At 36.2% G+C, this 18671-nt stretch overlaps 2 protein-coding genes across 8 annotated transcripts; one reads left to right on the top strand and one right to left on the bottom strand.

Annotated features, from left to right (window-relative positions):
• The first annotated feature begins 13 nt into the window (after positions 1–13).
• si:ch73-103b9.2 (uncharacterized protein LOC100150067 homolog) lies at positions 14–7151 on the top strand. 2 transcript variants are annotated; one of them, XM_051871043.1, is made up of 3 exons: positions 14–29; positions 952–1168; positions 4355–7151. In XM_051871043.1, exons 2-3 carry the CDS (start codon positions 974–976, stop codon positions 5270–5272), a joined length of 1113 nt encoding a protein of 370 aa, XP_051727003.1. In that variant the 5' UTR covers positions 14–29; positions 952–973; the 3' UTR covers positions 5273–7151. The 2 variants fall into 2 exon arrangements, with proteins under 2 accessions (XP_051727003.1, XP_051727002.1); XM_051871042.1 differs by lacking the exon at positions 14–29 and adding an exon at positions 66–769.
• atmin (ATM interactor) lies at positions 5871–18346 on the bottom strand. 6 transcript variants are annotated; one of them, XM_051871020.1, is made up of 5 exons: positions 16099–18346; positions 13507–13632; positions 11688–11717; positions 9671–9870; positions 5871–9398 (listed from the first exon to the last, which is right to left on the bottom strand). In XM_051871020.1, the coding sequence occupies exons 1-5, from the start codon at positions 16312–16314 to the stop codon at positions 7655–7657; spliced, it is 2316 nt and encodes a 771-aa protein (XP_051726980.1). In that variant the 5' UTR covers positions 16315–18346; the 3' UTR covers positions 5871–7654. The 6 variants fall into 6 exon arrangements, with proteins under 6 accessions (XP_051726980.1, XP_051726982.1, XP_051726981.1 ...); XM_051871022.1 differs by having other exon boundaries at positions 12914–13632; positions 16099–16133; XM_051871021.1 differs by lacking the exon at positions 11688–11717 and having other exon boundaries at positions 16099–18345.
• Positions 18347–18671: the final 325 nt, after the last annotated feature.

Here is an 18671-nt window from a genome sequence, read left to right as displayed (position 1 = left end):
TTCAGCCAATTGGACCTACAGGGTGAAGGGTACGTTTCTAATTAATATTCATGAGCACATCCGTCACCATAGTTGAAGTCTCTGCCAGTTAGACACACCCCCTCAGCCACACTCAGTCCGTGCGCTCGATCACGTCTCACAGAAGATAGAACACCGCAATAGCACTTCGGAGTAAAATATAGACTTTGGTTTTAAAAACGTATGGGAAACCTATTCATTATGAGCCTGTCTGCCCTCCGGTATTCAATTCTGTAAAGCAACAATTAGCTATTGGCGCAGAGGGATTAATGTGAATGGCATTTTAGAACGGCATAAGCCCTATACCGGTTGGATTTTTAAATGATAACGAATGAATGGTTATGGAATAGACATAATAATTTCACAAAATTAAGGAAATGAAGCTATCAAAAAACAAGCAACAATAAAATAAACATTCTGTGTCATATTATGCACACCAGAAATGCCTCAAATGGAAAGCTTATATTACAAAATAAATTACCAAATCTACATAACAATGTATAAGCAATAAATCATTTGACTTTTTTTTTTTTAACAAACAGGTTCATACAGACGCCTCTTACAAGTGCAACAATGCCGACATGCGCATCGTCTTTTTTCCACTACGTCATCCTCTCCAACAGTTGTCATGACAACAGAACTCCAAACATCCTTTCACACAGTTTACTTCACACAAATGAAATACCATTGTAGACTTGTTTATTGGCCACTAACAGTACTACTAGTAAAATGTTAGTGTTGTCAAAACAACGTAAGTTGGCACATCATATTTAGATTACTTTAGACTGCATGTTTTATTTGTATGACGCGTCTACGCATGCATGTATTTGTTGTGTTTCAGTCTTTCCATAGTTCGTTTGTATGGTATATCATTATGAGAGGTTACTCAAGGCTCAAATTATCTTTACAGAAATTGTTGTTGTTGTGTCTTAGGCTGTGATTGAAGCTGTCCGGAATGAATATCACTGAAGCCGGTGCATCAGACGAAACTGATGCTGAGAAACGACATCCGACTATTGACAGCACAAAAAGGAACACAGAGTCTTCGTGCAGACAGTATGTCAATGAGTTGTTGGATCTCAGTGAAGAGGATTATTGCAGGGAGCACAACATGCATTTGTTTCAGAGCCGCACTGGCTGGGAAGACGCTGTGAGTCAAATTAACACGACAGAAACAGAATCACACACTTATTCTCAGAGTGCTTTCCCCTGATAACTGTCTTTTGACATTGCTGTATCATTTTGGTACAACACTCGCTTTCCTTTTGTATCTGCTATCTAATTTGTCGTTAATTTTAAACCATACACTAGCTTGGGAAATTACTGTATAATTCAACTTTTGTTTGTATAAATGAAACTTATTATTAAGTATGTTGTTGTTGTAAATATTAGCACACTGTAATTTGGTCATGTTTTCTATATAAATATTTTATTATTTACAATTTGATATTTTCCCAAAGTTTAGGCAAGGATGGTGCAGCACAGATGACACATCTGCAAGCTTTGGGAAAACATTAGGTTGCTAGTAATCTAAGTAGTGTAAGGCACCTTTACACAACAATTTAAGCTGGTTTGCTACAATGTTGCATAAAATATTAAATTTATAAAGGCAGTAACATGCATGCACCCTTAGAAACAAATGGCTTAAAATAAAATATTGTTTTGGATTCATTAATGAAATACATTATCAGTGCAGCATCTAACTTGTTGTTTTCTCTTGATAGAATATATATTTTATCATTTCATTTTTTTTTATTATTTTTACAAATATTTTCATTCTTATGGTTAGGTTGTGGATAACGGCATGTTCTAATATTATGAAGCTTTGTTCAGTGAGCAGTAACGTTGCTATTGCCAGTGCAGTAACAAGTTTGTTCTTACTTATGCTGTGCTAGCAGCATACAGTCTTTAAATAATATCAAATATAAACAGGCCATTTCCATTTACTCTAAATCACCAGTGGTGGAAAGAGTACTGAAAATTTGTACTTAAGTACAAGTACTGTTACATTGCTGAAATAATACTCAATTACAAGTAAAAATACTGGTGTCAAAATAGTACTCAAGTAAAAGTATACTTTATTATTATGTATACAAATTACTCTTCTCAAAAACTACTCAAAGTACTAAAATTACTAATTACTTTTTAGCCAGCGATATTTAATAAATTATCAAAAAATATTTAATCAAATCATAGATCTAAGTAGAAGATGGCTACTTTAATCAAAGCACTTTCACCTTATTGATGAAGTACATGAATTAGTGGTCACAATACTGGAATTTCTAACTTTAATACAATACCTTGAAAATGATCAATATGAGTTGATTATTGAGGTATTCGAAATATGACAACACTGAATTTTCATATGCTGTGTATCTTAAAGTTACACGAAAAATGTTCACCGAAAAATGAAAATTCTGTCATTAATTTCTCACCCTCGTGTTGTTCCACACCCTTCGTTCATCTTCAGAACACAAATAATATTTTTGATGAAATCCGAGAGCTTTCTGACCCTTCATAGACAGCAACATTATTGCCACATTCAAGGTCCATAAAGGTAGTAAAGACATTGTTAAAGTAGTCCATGTGACTACAGTGGTTCAACCTTAATGTTATGAAGCGAAGAGAATACTTTCTGTGCGCAAAAAAATAAAATAAAATAAATAATGACTTTATTCAACAATTTCTTCTCTTCCATGTCAGTCTCTGACACTGTTGACATGGTAAACACAGTGCAGCACTTCCAGGTTCTACGTCAGAACGTCGGCTCATTATTGGCCGAATTCTTCGTCAGCATCACACGCATGTGTCGTGGTGCTCACATGAACAGCATCAGAGAGTGACATGGAGAGAGGAGATTGTTGAATAAAGTTGTTATTTTTGTTTTTTGCACAGAAAAAGTATTCTTGTCACTTCATAACATTAAGATTGAACCACTGGTAGTCACATGGGCTATTTTAACAATATCTTTAGGCTACTATCTTTCTGGGCCGTGAAAGTTGCAATTATGTTGCAGTCTGGGGTCAGAAAGTTCTCGGATTTCATCAAAAATATCTTAATTTGTGTTCTGAAGATGAACAAAGGTCTTACGGGTTTGGAACAACATGAGGGTGAGTAATTAATGACAGAAATTTCATTTTTGGGTGAACTGACCCTTTAAGACCCATATAATATGTTATTTATTTAGATAAAAAGAACATCAGAGGGGTTTGACCTGTAATGTCTGTACAATATAGTGATGCAGTTTGACAGACTAGGCTATTTTTATGTACAAATCATACAATGAAATGCACCATTCTGAAACATATATTTACATTGTAAAGAAATTAAAGATCCACCTTTGATTGTTGAGAGATTTTCTGGTGCATTTTTACTTAGCCAATAAGATTTCCTGTAGCATTTTCATTGGTCAGGCATGGAGGCATATTCTGATTGATAACTTTTGACAACGTTTAATTTAGGAGCACGGAGAGATTCACGATTGCACACTACACAGTCTGACAGCGCGCACTCAATATCTGAGTGAGAGGAGAGGCCGTATACTTGTATATTTGAGAGCTCGCGTCGTTTTCTGCTCGTTACAATAATGCGCTCTCGACATTTGTAATTAAAATACGCCATAGAAACCTGCGGGTATGATTAAAATTATGCGCAATACCTGCAATCTCACATTCAGGCTCTGTAACTGAAACGTGTGAGTGACAGGAGGAGGCGGGTGTGTGTCAGACTCGTTGTCGGGGAGATGAGAGAATGAGAACGCGCCGCTGGTAAAATAGCAGGGTTTTCATTGGTCTGTTTATGATAGGATTTCTTTATTGGCTACCGATATGCCGGATATTCAAATTGTTGGAGTACTTAGTAACGGAATGTGATTTTACAAGTAGCGAAGTAGATTACTTAGCTTAATTTGTACATAAGTTCAAGTAAAATTACAGATTTAAAAATGTACTCAAAAAAGTACAAAAACCCGAAAAAGCTACTTAACTACAGTAACGTGAGTAGTTGTAATTCGTTACTTCCACCTCTGAAAACTACTAAAATATAATGTGTAATATTGTTACCATAATTTAAAAGTAAATAGCACATAACATTTTTTAGAGTGTATACTCATAATTTCATGTTTAAACATTAACTACATAACATTATTTCTTAAGTTATATTGTCTGCGTGTAAATGCAACGAACAATCACTGAAAATGCATTTTGTGTGTGAAGTCTGTGTAAACTTTCGTGATATGCATTTCAGATGCAGCTTCTGTAGTATGCCCACAGATTAAATATTGCATTTGTTAATAATTTCAGAGTTACAAACTCACAAATTGTATTTTTTTTAACAGGTTGAAGGTTGGGGGAGATTTCCTCCTTTTGCTGTATTCCTTCAACAGCAAAGGAAGGGGAAAAACAAAGAAGACATCATAGACTCTCACTGCCTCCTGTGTGCAGACCTTAAACTTTCTGATCTACCCATTTATTGCCCTGCTGGAAATGCTCTGAAAACTTTCAGAAAGACTGCCCCAACCCTTCTGGATCTTTCAAAGGAAACTCAAAATACATTTTCCTCTACCTCATCAGATGAATTATACTCTTTCAGCCTATCTTTGCAAAATATGCCAGGGCCATTAATTAACAAATTGCTGTCTGAAGATGAACAATGTACACAAAACAAATTACCATCAGTCTGCCAATACCATACAGAACCGTGTCAAATTCTAAAGGATAAAAGTGTGTCTCTTAGCATCAGAAGAGTTAGTGTGTTGCCACCTGTCAGAGAGTCCAGAAACCCGAGGAGATACAGTCTTTTTAAAAAAGTGCAGCCAACAGACTGGCACCAAACAGAAGTCTCCAAGGCCATGATGCCTGGTGCCACTGATGCGGTCACCGCTGCTGAAAGAGCGAATGTCAATGGTGGCACAGGAAATGTTGTTGAGGTCCTCACAAACTTTATCCCAGAAGAGAACAGCTACAGGCTAAATGGATCCTCCAGCACAAGACATTGGCTATCCCAGGACAGCACTCAACTGCCACCTGCTTTTAACATCACCTTTCAAAATAAGTATGAGTTACCTTCCAGCACTATGGCATATACCACAGTGGGCAGTAACCTCAAGCAGGAAGAACTGAGAAGGCCTTCCACCAGGAACAACACTAGTTATAGATTGTATTCTGGCCACAAAACAAGAGATCTGAAAAGACCTGAAGCTCATCAACTAATGCTGATTGGAACTAGAGTTCACATGCCTAGTGAATATTACTAATTTTTTGAACTCTCTGAAAGTTGTTGCACCATCTTTATGGAGTACAGATAAATAGGTGTTATGAATCTTTTTATTAAGCAGCATAAGACTCAGAACACAAGGCTAACACTCCAGTGTACTTGAAGAAAAAATATGCTACATAATGATTATGCAACATAAAGAGATGTTCAAGTCTTCTTGGATTTTTTTTTTTTTTTGATACTGCAGGATCCTTTTACTTAGAACCATGTCATTTTTCTATGCATGCTTGTACATCATGCATAGAAAAAAACTGATTTTAATAATGTATTAGTAAATGTCAAAATTAACATTAACTAAGATTAATAAATTCTGTAGAAGTATTGTTCATTCTTAATTCATTTTAACTATGTATGTAGATTCAAATATTAAGATATAAGATTCCATGACATTTACCACAACTGGAAAATGTCCTATAAATCTGACCAGCTGAATGTGCCAAAATTATTTGATTTACAACAGAATCATTTGTTGACACTAATAATATTTGCTCTCGACAATAATGGTGATTAGTGAATAGAAGAAAATAATAAATCACATTATGGTATCAGTGTAATATAAACAACAGTATTATGCTTGATTCGATTAATGGCCAAAACATTCTTCTCTGCTATTTATTTTGCAGTTTCATGTGCATCAGCATAGTCTAAACAACAGAACATAGCCATAAAATACACATGACCGGCCTCCAAAGAGCAAAAATAATCAGAACTATATCATTATTAATATACATAATTATAAATAACATCTTGTACTAAGTTAAATTAGACACATAGCTTGATAATGACCAAAAAAAAAAAAACTAAATGCAACACAAAAGTTATTCTTGGCACAAAAGAAATGCATGCACTCTTTACAGAAAAACACAAGCTTAGCTGACTCTTTCAAGTTTTCTATAGCAAGTTTTTACTATGACATCATCATTGCCTAAACAAAATGAACACATATTCATTTGCAGTATTTATTCCAAGATCTAAATAACATTTTAATTAATGTAGTGGCTGAATATGAGTCTCTAATGCTTGACATGAAAATACTAAAGCTCTTTTGCAGTTACAATGTTGATAAGCAGCCAATGTAACATCATAAAGGGAACAGACACTGCGTCACATTCTACTTGTGGAATTTCCACTATATACATTAAGTACATTAAGTGTGTATGTGTGTGTGTTTTGTACACACACACACACACACACACACACACAATGAAAATAAAGCTATGGTTGGCTTTCAATGTAGTAAGGCCAAGAAATAGCGAATGAACTGGTGATTTTACACCACACAGAGATGAAACATTCAAAAGAACAAAATCAAATAAATATACACAAACAAATCTGTAACAAAATGAAGAAAATGTAGCAATTTTGCTTCTCCATTAAGCAGCACTGTGATTTCAGTATCTCTATCAAAAGCATATGAACACTTAAATTAAGGCATCAACAAAAAGGTTTATACGGCAAGTTTAAACTCGTATTTGAAATCATGAAGAGGGATGAACATATTCCATCAAAATTGATACATGCTTTTAAAGAAATATTAAAGGTTTTGTTTTACTGTAAACTTTTGCGATTTGCTTATTTGAATCTACTCACAGTACAGAATGCAAATCACAGTAAACAAGAGCAATGCCAGCTCCTCTTTTTAAGGAAATGTGACATCTGAAACATGCATAAGATGCAAATTCATCTGATTTAGGATGTAAAGATTAAAATGAATATGCCGTAACAGTCAGCAAGAAATATTGGCATGAATTCTGTAATGAATCAAGACCAAAATTTACTCACAGTGACTAGTAGATGGGTCTAGAGCATTGCACAAATAAATGTAACATAAGTCTGTTATATACCACAAAGCAAACAAACAGCTGAAGGTTTAAAAAAAAAAAAATGTATAAAGATAATAAGACTCAAGTCATTTTGACATCAGACTAGAAAGTATACCTACGAGAAAAGACATTTTATGTGTAGAAGGAATGTTTATCATTTCTGTCTGATTTCTTGACTTGTTTTACACACAAAAAAAATTAACATCAGTACCAACTTAGTACACATCCCCACGGATGGCTCTGACCTGATCTACTGCAACAACAAAATACTTTTAGGACTACCGATATATTTTGAACATTAATAATGAGGTAATAAAGTGCTGCAAAGGTATATTCATACATCCTTAGATTTGGGCAGATATGCAAATACCTTATTGTGGAATTATGTCAAAAATAAGATTCTACAAGTATGCGTACAAATATCTGACAGACTGAGCTCTAGATGATTGTGAGGGATTGTGAGTTCTGCCACCCTTGCTGAGGAAAGAAAGCAGGAATGACTCCTTCGTTAATCAATCAAATCACCTTCAATTGAGCCTTCAGCTTTTGGCTTTCTCATTGTGTCGAAATAGTGAGATGAGCTCCTCACACGTTTGGGTTTCCACCGAGCTAAAGTGAGACTCCATGTTCCAGGCCAAGTCTGCTGAAAGAAAGTCATCCACTGCTGTCTGGGTCTCATTGCTAGTGTGGAAGAGGTGGCCAAGGCTGTGAAAGGAACTGGAGATGGTCTGAGTTTCAGCACTGCTGAGCCTCACCTGCCCATCATGGGAGCAAGGCAGAGAAAGCGGAGCAGGCCTGATGTCAGTCTGTGTTTCTGTGTCCGAGGACTCCGTGCTCATGCTGAAACTAGACTGTCTGAGAATACTGCCAAGGGGCATGTGCCCACTCGTGTCTAGCAGGAAGTTGAGGTCTGTCTGGGTCTGGGTGTCAAACATCTCAAGCTCCAAATCATTTGGTTGCACCCTTGTTCCAACCTCACTGTTGTGCCCATTACCAAGGTTGTCAAAGAGCAGGAAGTCAGTCTGTGTCTCAATGTCCAGGAGTTCCAAAGTTGTCTCTGTGTTCAGACTGTTCAAGCCACTTTCCTCTGTCTGTGTCTGAATGTGTGTTGCATTAAGGAACTCCTCAAAGTCAAAGTCAATACCAGTGTGATGCGGTTCATGCGCAGCAACTAAACCTGAAGCACAGCTTGAAGCTGCTCCAGTTATGGTGTCAGAAAGTATATTCTCAAGGTCACGGAAGAGTATCATGGTCTGAGTCTGGTTGTCTGCAACTGTGTTTTGTTGCAAAACGTCAGTCTGGGCCCCAAAACACATGGATGCAACAGTCTTGTCCTCAAAAAGCCCAGCTCCAGCGCTGGTCAGAGGATCTTCTAAACCACTGGTTCTGAAAGGCGCATCAGCCGTTGCGGTCTGAGTGGAGACACTGAGTGTATCAGTATCAAAAAGATTTGTGCACATTTCTTGGTCCATCTGGCTTTCATGCACCGGGGCTGCAGAACAGCTCGTTTGTGTTTCTCGGGTCACGTTAAAGGACGAGAAACTGAAAACATCCGTCTGTGCCCCAATGGATAAAGTGGCTTTGATTCGTGAGGGTAGCGTCTGGGTTTGCACACTAACAGGCAGCTGAATCTGAGCGCTTACACTGATGTCTGTCTGAGAGCAAGAGGACACTGAGGCCTCACAGCAAGGGGAAACAGTTGCTGGTCCAGCATCTATCCCTTTGTTGAGGTATGATATGTCAGTTTGAATGTTTGTTGAAGTGCTTTTGTTTTTGGGTCCAAGATCAATCATTGGATATCCCATAGAGACTTGACTCTCAAGATTGACCTGTACTCCTGTGCTAATAGTTTCTGGGCCTGATGTTGGTACAGGAAAGGTCTCTTTGAAAGTCTTATTGTTCAAATCAGGCACGACTGTGCCGACCGACGGTGACAAAATATGCACAGTGTTTACGGACCCTTGTGCATCCACAGACAAGAGCAACAACCTCAAGGCACTACTTTCTGCAGAGGGGAGGAGAACAGGCAGGTGGGTGAACTGCATAACAGGAACATTGACTAGGGCCACTTTGGGCTTTGGGAGAAGGAGCTTTTGGATGTTTCTAGGGTGGTCAGTGTTGTTTTGTGCACTGTCTGGGGCTTCAGAGACTAGTATGGTAGAGATTGCTCCTTCAGTGAGCTTTTTCTTAGAGTCTGGAATTTCATTTATTTGTTCATCAGGCATAAGATTTGTTGCACTGCTTGACAATCTTTCCATCTTCCTCTTTTTCACTGGTGGATACCTATAAGACAAATACTGACACTCTGAACATTTTAATAAGACATACTATGATTAACACCCTTAAACTAGGACATAATGTATTATTAAAACAATTAGTGGCTGTCCTGACCCACATAATGTCCTAGGTAAGGTCAGACATGATATCCACTAGAAAGAAGATTAGTATCATGTTTTAAGCAAGGTGGATTTCATATCATCCTTTTTCATGTTTTCCCAATACAAAATATGCCATCACTAAAACAGTTTTAACTCTTAGCCAGATAAACTGAGTACCTGTGCTCCTTGGGAACCTCGTGTCCTGTTCTGTAGATATGAGACAACAGTGCTGCTCTACTGGCGTAAGGACAACCACAAGTACAGCTGTATGTCCTCCCACAATCCTCAGCATGTCTCCGCAGGTCCCACTCAGTGCTGTAGCCATTACTGCACTTCAAACACTTGTGCTTCTTTTCTGCATGCATCTTCATAAAGTGCTATGCCATTAGTAAGATTAGGAAACATGTTAGTTAGCGGTGGTTTTCCTAGCAGGACATAAAATATATATCAAGCTATAGGAAAGAATAAAAATGAAATGGTGTCAGTTTACTGAAGGTAAGGCTGGGTGATAAACAATATCATATCGAGGTCGCAAAAAAAAAAATTGTCATTAACGATGGTAAGCTCTGGACATTTTTACTCTATATGGATTACATACCAGTCTATCACATAGCAGAAATAAATGCAAAAACAGTCAGTCTGCATGGGGCCGGCGAGGGAAACAAGAGCAAAAGCAAAACCGAATTTGCATTACCCTCAAAGGTGGGGAAATTTTTGGAAAAAAAAGGTAACATATCAATTATATGGAAGTAGGTTTTTTTTTTTTTTGGTTGTTTTTTTTTTAAAGCAACGAAGTGCAGATTAAAGGGTTAGTTTACCCAAAAATGAAAATAATGTCATTTATTACTCACCCTCATGACGTTCCACACCCGTAAGACCTTCGTTAATCTTCAGAACACAAATTGAGATATTTTTGTTGAAATCCGATGGCTCCGTGAGGCCTACATAGGGAGCAATGACATTTCCTCTCTCAAGATCCATAAAGGTACTAAAAACATATTTAAATCAGTTCATGTGAGTACAGTGGTTCAATATTAATATTATAAAGCGACGAGAATATTTTTGGTGCACCAAAAAAACAAAATAACGACTTATTTAGTGATGGCCGATTTCAAAACACTGCTTCAGGAAGTTTCGGAGCATAATGTATCAGCGTATCGAATCATGATTCGGATTGCGTGTCAAACCGCCAAACTGCTGAAATCACGTGACTTTGGCGCTCCGAACCGCTGATTCGACACGCTGATTCATTATGCTCCGAAGCTTCCTGAAGCAGTGTTTTGAAATCGGCCATCACTATATAAGTTGTTATTTTGTTTTTTTTGGCACACCAAAAATATTCTCGTCGCTTTATAATATTAATATTGAATGTTTTTAGTACCTTATAAATATATGTTTTTAGTACCTTTATGGATCTTGAGAGAGGAAATGTCATTGCTCCCTATGCAGGCCTCACGGAGCCATCGGATTTCAACAAAAATATCTCAATTTGCGTTCCGAAGATTAATGAAGGTCTTACGGGTGTGGAACGGCATGAGGGTGAGTAATAAATGACAGAATTTTCATTTTTGGGTGAACTAACCCTTTAAGGGCCGGTTCACACAGAATGGATTTTTGTTAGAGATGCACCGAAATTAAAACTGTAGGCCGAAACCAAAAATTCAGGATGGACTTGGCCAGAAACTAAAACTATATAAATTAATAATCAATAAATTAATCAAACTTATTTAATAATCTGCACTCTAATAGCTAAAACTGAGTTGTACAAAAATTTTAATTGCACACAAAGCGGTTTTTCTATCAACTGTTTCTTCTCCAGTTTGTTGGTGAAATATAAATATTTAAACAAACTTTACTGACTTGTTTTTCATGACAGATTTATTCAAACATACATTAAATAATGAAGACATCACTAACAGTAAGAAAAATATAATGAATATGTAATACAGTGCATATATTTAGCAAAATGCTCTTCTTTTTGCTCTAGAGTTATTTTTGGTCTAGAGTTATTTTTTCTAGGTAACTAATGAGTTTATGGACATTGAATAGCTTTCTTAAGGTAAATGTAACATTAAGTGACATTGTATAGCCTGCAAGCTGTTTTATTGATGTCTTTTCTTGGTTTAAACACTGATTAAGCGATTTCATGAGACAGGATTAATTTCGGTAAGTTGTAATGTATCTTTCAACATACCTTCTGATGTTCATCCATGTTTATTTCTTGCTGTAAAGCGGAAAAGAGGATTCAGTTCATGGGCGCTTGATCTGTGCTGCTGCTTGAACTTAGGCGGCTACAGCAATCGGTCTCGCCATATTAAAGAGCGCCAAAACGACATTTTTTGGGATGAATTCCATAATAAAATTGACTGAATTTTAAACTTGAGACTTTGCTTCATATTAAAAGTAACAAAGCTTTTTTGCGATTATTGGATAGCATGCACGCTACACTATAAATATTTAGTGAAGTTTTGTTCAAGCATCAGCAGCACAGCACAACAGCACAGACTAAAAGATTTTAGATTTAAGAAACCATATATTTACCAATTAAAATAGAGAAATTAATATTGTCAATCCAGAGCTAGTGTCCATACAAATGTTTAACTGTAAGCTTATCTACGTTGGGTGCACAAAATAAATGCTGAATACAGTCAAAACGTGCCATCGGAGAATGTGCTAATTAAACGTCTGTTTAGGCCACTGATTTCCGCCTTTCAAAATCATTTCAGCCCGAAACCGAAAATAGCCGTTTCGGCCAAAAAAAATTCAGTAGCCGAAATTTCAGTGCATCCCTAGATTTTGTGGTTAAAATGCGAGATGAAGGTCAGTGTGAAAAAAAAAGAAACAATACAAAACAAAACATGCAAGCTCTTGAAACACATTTTAAGTTGAACTTCTTTTAACTTCCATCCCAGCGATAATAGCGAGAGTACATAAACGCGGTATCATGTTAATCAGTGTAGCATAATGACCCTTTTACAATGTTTATATTTTGAACTTTTTACTCGAATTTTTACTCGAACAGATTTTTTTTATTTATTTTTTGTATAGGTTGTACCTCTTCAAATATTTGAGATTTTTGGTTCCACCATTTTAATAAGTTAAAAGGCAACCTAACTTTTATTGTTTTAAGGCAAAAAAAGAATATTTGCACAGTTAAAAGTGTACGTTTATATGTTATTCTATTTTTGTTAAACTATATTCTAAAATTTAATAAATTAACCCTCTGGTTTCTCCAGGCTTCAGTCATTGTTGGTATACTCGTCAAGCTGGCAGCATAATCAAATTATATATTGTGATAAACATCAATATCAATCAATACGAAAAAAAAACCCATTGTTATCATATTTTTGACATATCTCCCAGCCCTAACTTAAAGGGTTAGTTCACCCAAAAAGGAAAATAATGTAATTTATTACTCACCCTCATGACGTTCTACACCTGTAAGGCTTCGTTCATCTTCGGAACACAAGTTATTTTTGATGAAATCCGATGGCTCAGTGAGGTCTCTATAGACAGCAATGCCTTCTCAAGATTCAGAAAGGTACTCAAAACATATTTAAAACAGTTCATGTGAGTTCAGTGGTTCAATCTTAATATTATAAAGCAACGAGAAAACTTTTTGTGCGCCAAAAAAACAATAAAACGACTTTTCAACAATATCTAGTGATGGCTGATTTCAAAACACTGCTTCGAATCTTTTGTTTCGAATCAGTGATTCGGAGCGCCAAAATCATGTGATTTCAGCAGTTTGGCATTTTGACACACGACAAAAGATTCAACAAAAGATTCGAAGCTGTGTTTTGAAATCGGCCATCACTAGACATTGTTGAAAGGTCGTTATTTTGATTTTTAAATTTGTGTTCTGAAGATGAACAAAGGCCTTACGGGTGTAGAACGACATGAGGGTGAGTAATAAATGACATTATTTTCATTTTTGGGTGAACTAACCCTTTAAGGTACAGTGAGAAAAAAAATAAGGAAACATGCTCCAGACATATAACAATGGCAAGTACCTGTTTAACAAGCGAAAATTGAGAAAAGGGCCTGTTGGGTCCTCTTGGGCAGCCTTCTATTGGGCAACAGTAGAGCTTTTGTGAATCCTTAACGTCCTTTCTAACTGTAGGGTTGACCAGACCCTCCTGAAATCAAAGAAAAATAATGAGAAATGTCAATGAAGATGACAAAAACACAACAAGGATACTGCTTCTTGTGTCAGTGGCAAGAAAACGTCTTTGTTACATATGTAACCTTGGTTCCCTCATAGGTACTTAATGCTGCATCAGTAGCTGACGCTATGGGAATATGAGATACACACTTCCAAAAAAGCAATCGTATTCACCCTGAGGAAAATAATCTATACAATGTGAGTCACCAAACTCAAAGAAATCCAAAACATGGAGAGAAAATAAAAAAACAGAAATAGGCACAGGCAGATGTCTTTTCTCCTCCCCTCTTTTCTAAAGAGACACGATCACTTTATATGAAAAGGTTTAATTTAAGTTTGTATTCACATATAAACATTCATCAACTCACACATTAGTTGTGGTAAAGGGAAGCTCAAGACGTGCGAGAACCAATGAGGTTTGTTTTTGTATTGTATATCTGAATGTATTTCATTTTTATGAATGCATTTATATTATTGTATTTCTCTTTTATTTTATCTTATTTTTGTAAAACGCTTTGAGATGTAACTTAAAAGCGCTATATAAAATAAATATTATTATTATTGTTGTTGTTCTTGTGCGTCAAAGCAAGTACGGTTGAGTTTCTGTTTATGTTCACTGGTCAATGTTTCTATGTGAATAAAAACAAATTCAATCTGTTCATCATATAAAGCGATTGAGTCTCTTTGGAAAATTTGGACTAAACCGCTCAATTCATATGGATTAGTTTTACAATCTTTTTGAACCTTCAAAATGGTAGTTGCATGGACTGTTAATGGAGGGACAGAAATCTCTCAGATTTCATTAAAAAAAATCAGAGAGAATTTGAGTTCCGAAGATGAATGAAAGTCTTACAGTTTTGGAACGACATGAGGGTGAGTAATTAATGAAAGAATTTTCATTTGTGGGTGTACTATCCCTTGAAGGATTTGATTTGACAGTAAATAACTTAAAATTTGGTCTTTTAAAAATAAAAAGTGATCTTGTCTCTTCAGAGGACTTGGTTTAAAATTATTGTTGTATGGATTACTGCTACATATTTTCTTTTTCCCCATGACAGAAAATCATATGAAAACAGCATGAGGTTAAAAAAATAATAAAATAATTATGGATGAACTACAGTAGTGGCCAAAATTGATCTGAAGAAGGGATTTTTTATATTTTTTAATGACCTTAAAAGTTTGATTAATAAAACAATTGACGACTGTTTTTTTTTTAATCAAATAAAACAAAACTACGCAATATGTTTACAAACTCTTTAACAAATTTGTAATAATATTTGAATAAAGAGATAAGATGTTAATTTTTCTAGGCCTGACAACACTTTTGGCCACTACTGTATTCCTTTAATGCTTTTCAGTCTGAACGATCAGATCAGATTTTATGGGTTTACGAGTCACGTTGCACTTGCAGCAAGAAGAAAAACTGTGCACTGCTTTCCCTTGCTGCACAACAAATTGACAGCAAATTTCTTTGTAGCTTGTGTTTATTTATGGCCGGAAATTTCAAATTCAGAAATCAGACTCCATGCCTTGCAAACGGCCCTGGCTCATCCTGTGCTGTAACCTGGGGTTACAACACTCTTGACGGCTGTCAGCCGTCAAGCAGCTCTCATTCAATGCATTGTTGGCTGAAAGATGTTAAACATCCCCAGGATAGTGTTAACAGTGTGGTTTGTCTTAATATTATGGCACATGCAGTCAAGCATAGTCAACTTCTGAAATATTTTTTATCTGGGGTTTGTTACTGTAAGTTTAACTAACTAAAAGTAGAGTTCATAATTAATTGTCAACACAAAACTGGTGCATGTTATATAGCTATGTGTTTAAAGTAGGATAAAACATTTGACTCTCACTGATTTTGGAAAAAAAATCAGAAAGAGATCCTAAAGACATAACATAATAGATATCTACACATCTCTAAATCTTCAGAGCACACTTTCATATTCATTTTCCTGCAGAGTTTAGCTCCAACCCTGGTCAAATTCACCTGACTGCCTGTATGTTCTAGTAATCCTGAAGACTTTGATTAGCTTGTTCAGGTGTATTTGATTACGGTTAGACTAAACTCTGCAGGAAAGTAGATCTCAAGGGCCAGAGTTGACAACCCCTGATCTAATCAATGCACAAACCTAACAACACATTTCAGTGAAATGTATATTTATTAAATTTATGTAAGAAAATACTAAAATTATATTAATCCTCTCTTCTGTCCTCCTTACAAAAACATGTACTTCTTCTAATACATGTCACAGTAATAGTTCAGTAGGCCTAATTCAAATACTATTAATTTTTATTTCACACACGAAAAACAAGGCTACAATAAATAGACTGAAGAACAGAAGAGAAAACTCTAAATAAGACTCAACCTGTACAACTGAAGCATACCTAAAGCAAAAACATTAAATAGCACATTTATCATGGTGTTAATGTGGTGTTGTACCTTGACTCTGTGGGACTTGACTAGATGCATGTTGAGTGCTGGTGTGTTAGGAAGAATCTTCCCACATCCTTCCACCGTACAGAGGATGTTGGTCCGCACTTCTTTGGTGAGCTCTGTTATGGAGGGTTTAATAATCTCTCTGTCTTGTAAAGGCAGCTTTTCGCTGCATTTTTGCCTTTTGTGACGACTATCATTTTTGACTGTTGTAGCAGCCATGATTCAACACACTACAACACACACATTCACTTCCGGGACACGTCGCATAGCAACCAACTCACCACAGACAGTCTGCACTTTCACTTCCGGAAGACGCATAGAAACCAAGCACATGCAACTCAATGCTAATGTAGCGCTGGGTGTACGTTAATTGTATTATTATTTTCTCTATAAATTAAGTAACTGTTTACAAACAAACGCTCGGCGACTGCACTTCCGGGTTATTTTCGCACCCAGCAAAGAACTGTGACGTGGCGTTTGTCGGGTTAAACAATTTAGATCGCAGCTGCTCTGACTGCAGACCTGTCTGACTTGTCACCTCTGGGGTCCGTTCGTCTGGGGTCCGTACCTCGATTAATACATCTGAGATGAGTTGACAGATGATCTAAGCGCGATAATTAATCTCTGGCTAATGTCTAACGAATGTGCAGATTTGATTAAATATGTGGATTAAGATGTCTGATATCAGGGGCGGAGCCAGACATTGTAAACATTCGGGGCTTAGCCCAAATCTATTTTAATTTTCTGTTTACAGCTTTACTGACATGAAAGGAGCTTTGTTTTAGTATTCTTGAGTAAAGTTCATAAAATGTACATTATTTCCCACTGGAATTTGTAAAACTATGTTGGGTGTACCACCTTTAAGAAAATGTTGTAAATTTTAAGGTTAAATGCATCAATCTGGTGCACTTTGGAAGCTCAAAATTAAGAGCTTCAATCCATGTACAGTGTGCAAATTGACCAAAGAAACAGCATTGTACCTGGACATGAAAGAGCGTTCAAACATCTTTTTAGTTGTCATATAGAGTCTCAGTCTACATTGTATTTTAGGATGCCAAACAATTATTACAATAAAATAATAATATAATAATGTTTTAGGCCTATATAATTATTCATATGACGGTAATATCCATATATTGTAACAAATACACTCTAAAATGACATTTTTTATTAGTTACTTTACACAATAGTATATGGAAATTACAATACTTTTGTACTAATTTCTAAGATAAATCCTTGAGCTTTTATTTTGATCACCAGCTGATCGCGTGAGCAAAGTGCACACTTCTATTTAAAACACGCAGCACAAACAGACTGTATATATATACTTAAGCACTGTATTTTGCTGTTTTATAAAGGCGCAAAGCCATATTACGGTTTCGATTTTAGTTCGTTGGCAAAATACAACGTAGAGACCATTTAGGCTATGTATGTTTTAAATTTTCATTTCATTATGAAACGGTGCGGCGGCACAGGGTCATTAATGGGAAACACTGAATGAATGTTTAGCTGACAAATGTGCTAAAGTTGTCATATCAGCTGTTATATCATAACAAAAACCCTTCAACCGGACCGAAAGAGAGTCTCGAGGCCTGCCGCTGCTCTGAGTGAGTGATAGGGGTCGTGTCTGTGTACAACTGCGGTGTGCGTGTACTCGCTGTCGGAGAGAAGAGAGAGAAAGCGCTGCCGGTAACGGTGTATGGATACTGTAGAAAAGCGGTATTGAACTGTTTAACATATTTTAATAGAGAGATATGTTTAGAAAAATTATATTTTGACAGCACTGTTAAGAAACCTCAAACCTGAAAGATTCGGGGCTTTTGGGCCAGCCCCCTTAGCCCACCCCTAGCGCCGCCCCTGTCTGATATTAGGGCGTGTTCTTGTGTTCATTGGAAAGGGCAGATATATCGATACTCGAAACCATGATCAGCAATGCAGCGGTCGGCTTGCGGCAAGACAGCAATGTAATGACATATATAAAAAGGAAACAGCCAAACAAGCAAAATGACAGAAAGGTTCTAATAGATGAATGAAATGTCTAAATGTTTGTTACGTGATTCTCAATTATTCCCATTTTCCACAATTTCTTGTAAAGTTAGCCTATTATTATACACTTTTGTAAAATTGCCTATTGTAATTAGCAATGAATGGCTATTTATAGTAGGCACTAATTTTGCACAAGAAGTGGATAAAGCTTCTTAAAGGTCAATAACACATTTCTGATGGGACAGCAGACAACATTTTTTTATGCTGTGTTAATTTTTTGTAAGTTATCTGCATCTTCTGCACTGCATCAAGCTGCCTGTATATTAGCTGTCACCAACTATAACCAACCAATAAAATTTTGAGATAATTTCCTCACGAATAAATCTCTCAATGAGTGAAATTTACTCTGTCTTTTATAGATCTGACAACATTATAATTATATTCAATTTAATTTAAAAATTATTATTATATAAAAATATATTTTCATTTAGCCAATATTTTTTATTATTAACTTCCCTGATTCAATATGGGTGCTCTTGTAAGAAGTAGCAATGACTGGGTTCAAACTTTCACCTTTAAAAAGACAATAA

The sequence above is a fragment of the Ctenopharyngodon idella genome, chromosome 18 (assembly GCF_019924925.1).
Source record: "Ctenopharyngodon idella isolate HZGC_01 chromosome 18, HZGC01, whole genome shotgun sequence".
NCBI classification, from domain to species: Eukaryota; Metazoa; Chordata; class Actinopteri; order Cypriniformes; family Xenocyprididae; genus Ctenopharyngodon; species Ctenopharyngodon idella.
The sequence above is the reverse complement of the archived record's forward strand: the minus strand, read 5'-3'. Positions and strand labels throughout refer to the sequence as shown.